The sequence below is a fragment of the Nicotiana tomentosiformis genome, chromosome 12, assembly GCF_000390325.3.
Source record: "Nicotiana tomentosiformis chromosome 12, ASM39032v3, whole genome shotgun sequence".
Lineage (NCBI taxonomy): Eukaryota > Viridiplantae > Streptophyta > Magnoliopsida > Solanales > Solanaceae > Nicotiana > Nicotiana tomentosiformis.
The window spans coordinates 46,102,873-46,114,001 of NC_090823.1; the positions used below are offsets into that span (position 1 = coordinate 46,102,873).

At 39.5% G+C, this 11,129-nt stretch overlaps 1 protein-coding gene across 1 annotated transcript; it reads left to right on the forward strand.

Moving 5' to 3' along the window:
• Positions 1-1,228: 1,228 nt before the first annotated feature.
• Positions 1,229-1,885, forward strand: LOC138902571 (uncharacterized). Its single transcript, XM_070190453.1, has 2 exons — positions 1,229-1,373; positions 1,506-1,885. Exons 1-2 carry the CDS (start codon positions 1,229-1,231, stop codon positions 1,883-1,885), a joined length of 525 nt encoding a protein of 174 aa, XP_070046554.1.
• The last annotated feature ends 9,244 nt before the right edge of the window (positions 1,886-11,129 follow it).

Below are 11,129 nucleotides of genomic sequence, written 5' to 3' on the forward strand. Positions count from 1 at the left end.
TTGCTACAGAGTCATGCCGTTCAGCCTCAAGAATGACAGTTCTACTTACATGAAGGCCATGATGACCCTCTTTCATGACATGATCCACAAAGGAATTGAGGTATATATGGATGACATCATCATCAAATCTTGAAAGAGTGCAGAGCATTTGGAGGACCTGAAGAAGTTTTTCGAACGTTTGTGGAGGTACAGTCTGAAGTTGAATCCCATAAAATGTGCATTCAGAGTCCCCGCTGAGAAACTGTTAGGTTTCATCGTGAGTAAAAAAGGGATAGAGGTGGATCCTTCAAAGATCAAAGCCATTCAAGACTTACCGCCGCCTAAGAGCAAGAAGGATGTGATGAGTTTCCTTGGCAGATTAAATTACATCAGCAGATTCATAGCCCAGTCTACGGTAATTTGCGACCCATCTTCAAGCTGTTGAAAAAGGATGCTACTACGAAACAGAGAGAAGAGTGTCAGAACACTTTCAACAAGATCACAGAGTACTTGTCAAATCCACTGGTATTGATTCCCCTCGAGCCCAGGAAGCCACTATTATTATATTTGTTAGTTCTGGACAATGAGATCGGGAGGAAAGAGCAGGCTATCTACTACGTGAGCAAGAAGTTTACACCATGTGAAGCCAAAAGAGTTGTGCAAGAAGTTCACAAAGATCGAGTTCAAACACATTCCCAAGATCCAGAACGAGTTTGTCGACGCTCTCACAACCTTGTCATCCATGATCCAACATCCGGATAAGAATTACGTCGATCCTATTGAGATAGAGGTCTGGGATCAACATGCATACTATTTCCATGCAGATGAAGAGCCGGATGGTAAACCATGGTACTATGATATCAAGAGGTTTCTGGAAACAAGAGAGTACCCATAGAATGCCACCAATTGTCAGAAGCGGGCACTTAGAAGGCTAGCAAATCACTTTTTCCTCAACGGGGAAGTCCTGTATAGGAGGACCCTGGACTTGGGTCTGTTATGATGTGTAGATGCTACTGAAGCAACCAGGTTGCTAGAAGAAATACATGCAGGGACATGCAAACCTCACATGAATGGCTTCATCTTATCCAAGAAGATTTTAAGAGTCGGATACTTTTGGATGACCATGGAAAGCGATAGCATTTGCTACGTGCAGAAGTGTCACCAGTGACAGGTTCACGGGAATATCAACCGAGTTCCACCTAATAAGTTGAATATAATGGTTTCACCCTGGCCGTTCGCCTCTTGGGGCATGGACGTAATCAAACCTATAGAGCTTGCCGCGTCAAATGGACATGGTTTCATCTTTGTAGCCATTGACTACTTCACTAACAATGCAACCAATCTCATCAGTGATCTCATGAAGGAGATTTGTGAGAAATTCAGAATTGTCCATCGTAAATCCACCGCCTACAGGCTACAAATGAATGGAGCAGTTGAAGCAGCCAACAAAAACATCAAAATGATTCTATGAAAGATAGTGGATAACTATACGTAATGGCACGGGAAGTTATCCTTTTCCCTGCTAGGTTATCGGACCACCATGAGAACATCCATTAGGGCAACGCCATACATGCTGGTATATGACACTAAAGCTGTGATACCCGCAGAGGTAGAGATACCATCCTTGAGAGTCATTCAGGAAGCCAAGTTAGATGACACAGAATGGATATGGGTCAGGAAGGAGCAACTCATGCTCATTGATGAGAAGATAATGGACGCAGTGTGTCATGATCAGCTATATCAAAATAGGATAGCCAGTGCATTCAACAAGAGGGTGAACCCTCATCAATTTACACCATGGCAGTTGGTTTTAAAGAATATATTCCCTCATCAAGAGGAAGCAAAGGGAAAGTTTGCGCCAAATTGGCAAGGTCCTTATGTGGTCCATCGAGTATTGTCGGGATGAGCTCTGATCTTAGCAGAAATAGACAGAAAATTCAACACGCAGCCTATCAATTCAGACGCAATCAAGAGATACTACATTTGAAGACAGTCGAGTTAGGTTTTGGATGTAACAGAACTACGCCCGACCTGACTTCCCATGGTGGGATACATAGGCAACCCGCGTAGGGTCCGGTCTCTCTCCCCTTTCTTTTGTAATAGAAAATCCAAACATCATTTTGTATGTATTAGGAACTACGCCACGACTTATAAGAATACGTAGGCAATCCTCATCGGATTCAGTCATCTATTGTAATTGAACTACGTTCTGGCATGATTCCACTTGGATACCTAGTCAGTCTGAGTCAGACTCAGCCACTTTATTTTCAATCTCATCATTTTGCATCTATTGTAATCGAACTACGTTTTGACATGATTCCTTTTGGATACGTAGGCTGCCTGAGTCACGCTCGGTCATAATCAAAATTTCCTTATCATTACCCACGAACTACGTTCAGACATGATTCCATTTCGGATATGTAGGACACCTGAAAAGGTTCGATCATAACCCTAAGAAAACCTTTGTAACGCATTCGATTAGATTAGGATACAATCGCAGCGGCAAGAAGCTACGTCATCAGGGACATCTCCAAGAGTCGACGTTAATATGACAAAGCCTTCCAGAAACAACGTTCGCGTCTGATGGAATTTCTAACGCCATTTTACATAAAATGGATGTTTTTCAAAATGTTTTTTATAAACCAACTTCAATCTACCTATCGAACTTCATGGCATACCCTCAACAGGCCCGGGGCAAAGCCAGGGCTACGATAACCACAAACTAACAACCCTCCTCCCCCCTGCTGAGATTATTTCTTTGAACGCAGGACCAACATGATACATGGAAACACTAGGGCACGTTGGGGCAATGACGAATCCCCTATTCTCTCATAACTATCATCTCTATTTTATTATTTAAATTATTTCCTCATATTACTAAAGACTAACTCTCAAATCCTTTGCCAGTATTTAGGAACAAGGCCGATGATACAATCAGAGCATATTGTAAATAGTAAATTATTTGCTCAATCAAGCGGAGCACTTTGTAAATAGCGAACCGCTGACCCCGCCAATCGGAGTCATGTATATAGCAAATTGTCAGCTCAATCAATCGGAGCATCCTGTACAAAATTGAGCTGTCAACTTTGCAAATCAAAGCAATGTATATAGAAAATTATTCACTTCGCCAACGGGAGAAATCCGCACTGCCACTTCGCCATCTTCGCCATATCAAAAATTACAAATAGATAATCGCAAACCTCGCCGCCAATTGACGACCACAATTAGTTTTGCAGTCAAGAGTACCTCTTGGGCATGCTCCTTATGTCTTTATTTTTTCTCGAATGTTTTGACGTTTTGCTTATGCAGCTTATAGGCATCTTACATTTTGCAAGCTAGAAACTACTATCGTGCAGAGCTACTTTACATTTCGATGCAATTACTCCCATCGCATGGAGATGCTTTACATTTCGATGCAATTACCCCCATCACACGGAGATACATTCTACATTACAAGTCAACTACTCCCAATGTGAGGAGAATTAACGCTTCGACAGCTGCGGAACGGTACACAACCCGGCTAATAATAGAGTCAAATTTAAGTATCCCGTCATCCTGATCCCCAACTAACGGCTAGCCGGCAGCCAGGCATCATCATTCCTGTATCATTTACATTACATCTTAACATATCTACATTACGATATATGGGTATATGTATGTTTTGTTTTTGCAGGATCAAACATCGCGATGTGAAACTTCTTCTAAGCAGCTAACCAAGCTACAATGCTATTAGGAACAAAAACTCATAAGCGGGCCAAGGATCAAACTCAAACTCAAATTTGATCAATGGAACACTAATTCTTCAAATCTTTCAAATCAAGCCGCAATTCAGAGCTATCATGGGTACCAGAATCTTCCGTCTCACAATATTATCATAACACGATACCGAAGCAATTCCTGCAAGCATCGCCTTCTCCAAATCATCACTCTAGAACTACATGAAGCCTGATCCTCATTAAGACCGAGGTATGTAAGCAATTCAAAGCCAAAATTCGGCCCTAACTCTCCAAAATTCTCCCAGAGTCTTCCTTAACTCCTTCCCTGATTACACAACTCATAATCTTTTTTAAATCCATATGTTATTCCTGCAATGTATGCCTAAGATCGGGGCAAAATTGACCTTGGTTGATTTCTTTGCCCGAAATGTCACGACCCAAACTAACTCCTGTCGTGATGGCGCCTATCGTGGAACTAGGCAAGCTGACTCATTTCCAAAACAAACTGATATTTTCATTTCAAAAATAATTTCAATGCTATTTAACATAAAAACCTTTGTAAAGGAGTTCAATCAAAACAAAAGTGTGGAAAAGAAAAGCCCGACATCGGGGTGTCACTAGTCATGAGCATCTACTACCATTTGTCTGACAATATCAAGACTAACATAGTCTGGAAAATAGCTAAATACAACTAAAGGAAGATAAGAGGGAGAAGAGCAGGGGCTGCGATGGCCAAGCAGCTACCTTGCTATCCCCGAGAAAATCTGCAACTAGAATAATCAACAACCGCTCCCGTGCCCAGCTACACCTGGATCTGCACACAAGGTGCAGGGAGTAACGTGAGTACGCCAACTTAGTAAGTAACAACAATAAATAAAGACTGAGCAGTAGTAACGATCAATAAAGCATAAAACGTTCATATCATGAAATCTCAATAAAATTACCACATGCTTTTAAAAATCAGGAATTGAATCAAAACATCTCGTTTAAACCCAGTTCCAGTAAAATCATTTAAAGATATTTTTCAACAGTTTTCAAGCATAGGCTAAATGCAAAGGTGAGAAACAAATGATAAAATCATAAACAGACCCTCGGGCAAAACATCACCCATATACAGTCCCTCGGGCAAACCTCACAGTCACTCATACCTCTTGGGCATACCTCACACTTACTCATGCCACTCAGGCATACCTCACAATCACTCATGCCACTCGAGCATACCTCAAAATTACTCATGCCACTCGGACATACCTCACAATCACTCATGCCTCCCAGTCACTCAGCACTCGGCACTCGCACTCAGTAGGTACCTGTGCTCACTGGGGGTGTGTACAGACTCCGGAGGGGCTCCTTCAGCCTAAGGGCTATATCAAGCCAAATCATGGCATAAATCACTCAGGCCCTCGGCCTTAATCGAACATGTTGTGGCGTGCTGCCCGATCCCATAATTATCTTCACAAATCAGGCCCTCGACCTCACTCAGTCATAAACCTCTCAAGCCACTCGGGCATTTCTGTAAAAACAGGGCATTCGGCGCAAAACAACATTTATATGCATCAAAATAGACTCATAAAACTGAGTTATGCAGTAAACAAGTATAAACATGATTGAGTATAGATTTTCAATCGAAAACAGTGAGAGGATAGTAGGAAAAGGCCCCTAAGGGTCCAAACAGCACTGGCATAAGGCCCAAAACATGGCATTCAGCCCAATTTACAGAAACTCTTGCTAAAACATATAAGTATCATATAGTTTCAACAAAATATGCAACTTTATAGTTGCTACGGGACGGACCAAGTCACAATCCCCAATAGTGCACGCCCACACGCCCGTCACCTAACATGTGCTTCACCTCAAAATAGTAGAATGATACGAAATCCGGGGTTTCATACCCTCAGGACTAGATTTACAATCGTTACTTACTTCAAACCGGTCAAATCTCTACCCTGCAATGCTCTTGCCTCTCGACTCGGCCTCTAAATTCTCCGAATCTATTCACAATCAGTACAATACCATCAATATACGCTAATGAAATGAATTCCACAAGAAAAACTATCAAATTACACCAAAACCCAAAATTGGCTCAACCCGGCCCCCGAGCCCACGTCTCAAAATCCAATATAATTTACAAAACTAGGAAGCTCATCCACTCACGAGTCCATACATATAAAATTTATTAAAATCCGACATCGTTTGGTCCCTTAAATCCTTAAATTAAACTCTCCAAAATCCCAAGCCCTAACCACTCATTTTCACTAATTATATGATTAAACAACGAAAAATCACCATACATACGAGTATTAGGGCTCAAGCAACTTATCTCACTGATAGCCCTTGAATCACCCTTCAAATATCACTCCAAAAGCTCCAAAAAACCGACTTCAAAATGGTGGAAATGAACCAAATTCGCGAAGGGTTATATTTATGGTTTCCGCCCAGGCTTTTCGCACCTGCGGACAATTTCTCGCTTCTGCGCCACCGCACCTGCGGTCCAAACAACTGTACCTGCGCAGGTCACTTAGACGCCCAGACTCCGCACCTGCGCTCCATTTCCGCATCTATGACCACGCAGGTACGGAAAATACCTCGCACCTGCGGCCACTGCCTGACTTCCTCACTTCCGCTTCTGCGTCACCTATCCACATCTACGGACTCGCAGATGCGACCTATCCTACGCACCTGCGGACCCAGCCTACCTCGACAATGTCCGCACCTGCGACCTCTTGTGCGCTTCTGCAGCCTCGCAGGTGTAGGAACTTCATCGCACATGCGCCTTCTGCCCAGCTCCTCTAACCTCGTATCTACGACATCCCGCTCGCTTCAGCGGGCTCGCACCTGCTATGAGACATCCGCAGGTGCGATTATGACAGCTGAGTTCCAACTTCAGCAATCCTCCAATATCCAAACTTGTTCCGTTAATCACCCGAAATCACCCTGAGGCCCTCGGGACCTCAACCAAAAATACCAACAAGTCATATATCAACATACAAACTTAGTAGAACCTTTGAATCACTCAAAACAATATCAAATTACCAAATTACCCTCGGATTCAAGCCTAAGCACTTCTAAACTTCCAAATTCGACATCCGATGCCGAAACCAACCAAACCACGTCCGAATAACCTCAAATTTTGCACACACGTCACAAATGACACTATGAACCTATTCAAACTTTCGGAATTCCATTGCGACCCGAATATCAAATTTTCAACTGCCGACCAAAAATCGCCAAATTTGTAATTTCGCCAATTCAAGCCTAATTCTATCATGGACCTCCAAATCACATTTCGTACACACTCCTATGTCCAAAATCACCTAACGGAGCTAATAGAACCATCAGAATTCAAATCCGAGATCGTTTACATATAGGTCAACATCCAATTGACTTTTCCAACTTAAGGTTCTAAATAAGAGACTAAGTGTCTCATTCCACTCCAAAACCACTCCGGACCCGAATCAACCAACCCGATACAATACAATACAGCTAAATAACACATAAAGAAGCAGAAATGGGAGAAACGGGACTATAACTCTCGAAACGACCGGCCGGGTAGTTACATAAAAACATTTTCATCGTCTCCAGTCAAAGAGGGGCAACTGTTGACGACCAACTTTGACCCTCTTTTAAAAATTAATTTATTTATACTTAATAATTTTCAATAAACATGTTGAAGATATTTTCTAATTAATAATATATATTTTTATAAAATTAATGGTGTTAATTAATAAATCAGTAGTTATATAATTATAAACATATTATCTTTACTATTTTACTATTTTTGAAACTATTAAAATAACTCGCATATTTATTACATAGGTTTATAATTAATTTAACAAAGTTATTTCTTAATAACCCATTATTTCAAAACAAGCCTGAATTAGTGTCAACAATAGAAAATAGGTTATTTAGTAATTAATTAACTAATTGTAGTAATTAGTAGTGTATTTGATTATTATAATTCTTATTGTATTTTGTTGGAATTATTTAAGTTCATTTAAATTAATCTTTAAAAGGATAAAGACCAAAAGACTACAATTACAATTGCACAACTAAATATAATGTGGCTATTTATTAAATCAATTCCAGCCCAAAAACACTGGCCCAAATCATTTGACCCGGTCTAGGTCCACCCCACCATTCCAACATAGAAATCCATGTCCTCCTTTTCGCACCAATCAAAACTCGCCACGTCACCCTTTCATATCACTCACAAAAGAAACACAATCGATCTAAGCCGTCCATCCTTTAGATCAACGACTCACGATTTATCCCAATTTCCCTTTTAATTTCAACACCCATCAGATTTAATTATAGCCGTCCAAATCCAACTGTACAACGACCCCATAATTCTTCATTTTAATTATTTAAACCCTGAATTATCAGGGTTGTTGATCTAACGATCCAACGGCCCATATTACACCCTTCGTTTTAACCTTTAGAGACCAACAAAATCTCCCCTAAAGACCAAATAAGTCATGAAACCTTGCACCAATTCGTGCAAGGTCATGAATCATGATGCAAAATCATCTCTTTTGTCTTATGATCCCGAAAATCTCACCGTTTTCTCCCCGTTTCATCATAAGAATTCAAAATTCTCAATTTGAAAAACTAGACTCAAAGATGAAACTTCGAGTCTTCAAATTTTCTTATGTTGCAACCGAATCAGAGCATGCATGACAATTCTCAAGATCTCATTATATTTATTCGAAGACCAAAGGTCAAATGCAATGACCTCTGGGTTTATGGTCTTTGCCCGATGGTTTTCTCGCATGCAACGGCTGTCCCTCGCTCAGGTAAATCTCCCCACAATTTTCCCCTCTGATCTCTTTAATTTTCACTTGTTTTCTTACATCATCAATCTCTCCGTCACTCTCCACTATCAATTTTGAATTCGGTTGAACCCTAGAGGCTTTGAATCCCACTATAAAAGGGAACCTTCAATGCTCTCACCTAACAAGACAAGACACACACAAAAATCACCTAAACAAGCAAAAATACTACTTAAACTACACAAATAGTATTAATTACGATTTTGAGTGGCAAAATCAAGCTAGGTTTCTAATTAGGTTCTGATTTCTTCACGGTTCTGAGCTTTACACTTATTGGAGTTTGAGTCCCTAATTCTTAACGGCTAAGCAAGACTTTTATTTGGTTTGGTGCTCAATAGAAGGTCAGTGCACTTGTCTTTTTCCTCTTTCTTTTTATTTGCTGAAAATATGTATACTTTGTTACCTTTTACTGATTGTTTTAGCTTATGATGTTTTGTTGTTAGTTTACAATTGATCATTTCTATTTATGATGTGTTCATAATCAACTGTTATGCTCAGGCATTGTATGATTCAAGTTGATAATAATAGTTTATTGTGTGACTATAATGAGTACTACTCTAAATTAAGTAACCTGTATGATCAAACTTGTATGAATAACTAAAGAATCTTGATGATTCCTTACACTCATTCTGACTGTTCTGTAATAGCTTTCATGTCCACCTCCTTGATTCAGCTTTAGTGTTATCTTTTGATTTATACCTGAAGTTATTTGTCTGATAAAGCAAACTAAAGAATGGATATGAACACCTGAGGTTAAGTATAGAGTTGTCACTTTAATTTAAGTATAATAATTTATAATGCTTGAGTTGTTTTCTTCCCTAATGTGTTCTTTTGTTATTCTGTAACTCTAGAGAGATCAGAGTAAAAGCCTTCTATCAGCTCCCATAATTGTTTGGTCGCATCTGGAAGTCTCATTGTATGAGATAATGCCTTAAAGTAACTAGATTAAGTTTTAATGAATCTTTGCATTCAAGTTTTTGTCTGCTACTATCTACATAGCTTAAGCCATGCCTAGAAACCTTATTGAAGTTGCACCTGCAATGGTTGAGTACCATCTGTTGAATTAGGTATTGCTAAATTTCATCATGACAGACTTATCTACTTAACTAATAACTGAACCATGCTTACTTATTATAAAACTTTCATTATTCAGGACCACCATAATGGCAATGTTAGTCTAATCCCATGTTGTTTGGTACTCAGTCATGTTGTAATATTATAGTCTAGTTAGAATGTAACATGTACATATTTGAATGCCATATAGTGGAAGTTCTGTACTCATCCCTATTTCAGAAGGGGACTACTGCTTGTACATCATGTTTGCCACTGTACTTCCATATCATTGAAAACCTACCAAGTTTACTATAGTTTACCGATGAACTTAGGAGAGGCCCTTTGATGTTTATCTGCCATGTTTGAGTGTATGACTGCATATTTAACTTCTAACCAACCTAGATGGAATGAAAGATCTCTTTAGAGGTCATGTCACTTGTTAAGTAAATGTATTTGCCTATCCCTGGTCTTTTAAGAACCCTGAAATAGACTGTTAACCCTTACACTTAGTAAGAAGTGGAGTGCTAGTCTGTATGTAGATTACCATTTAGTGTAACATGATTAAGCACATGATTACAACTAATGATCCTCTTAAGAATGAACCTTCCAGTAGGATTAGTGAGGTTAATACACATGATATTTCCTCCGCTCCTTTGAACTATATGAATTACTTGTTCTCAGTTCTTGTACTAGCATGTTGGTGTTCTCATTACCAGTCAGCTCCTACAACTGATTCAGTTGAGTACTCTCAAGCCTGATAAAGTACATGATAGTGTATTATATGCATGTATGTAAACCACGATCTCTTATGATATTATCTGTAGTATTCTAAATAATTACTTACCAGAAATATACATCTCCTTGTGTGTAGTCATTGCTGTTGTATTGGAATTTACATTGAGTGCCTCATTAGCACTCAAACCTGTAGGGAAAAATAAGTGTGAGAAGTTAGAAGTATTTTGGAGTAGAATCTAGTTCTTGGTTGAGGTATTCTCCTTGACACAAGCACTGCTCGAGGTCCTTGAGACCCTTGTGAACTTTGAAGTGCCAAGGATGAAAGGGTATCTCGGCCATGAATAGAATTTTACCCTAAGCCTTTAATTATTAACATTTGCTAATCTCTTTAGGTTTAGTGTTAAATGGAAACAAAGGTTTCACTGTAAATTGCTTTACTCTATGTGACTCCACATTAATTTGCATTCCTAACTGTTATTGATTGTTACAGTTTTATCTTGGGCTTATATTGATGTCGCTTATATTTAAATATTATATTGGACCACATATCTGATAACCTTCTTTTCTTAAGCATGTGTCTGAATTGGGCCTGCCGAGTTCTCAAAGAACTCAGGCCCAAATTCTTGCATGAACCTTGGAGTCACCTGAAGCTACAACTGTTCGCTTATTGTCCGTTGGGCCTAATTCTTCCCAGGACCAACTCATGAGTCAATTTCCTTTTCCCTATTGCTTTTATAAGTCTATTGTTGTTCATATATGTATCAACACTGACGATATTGATTGAATATTTTTACTTTTATTTTCTTTGAGTTATATT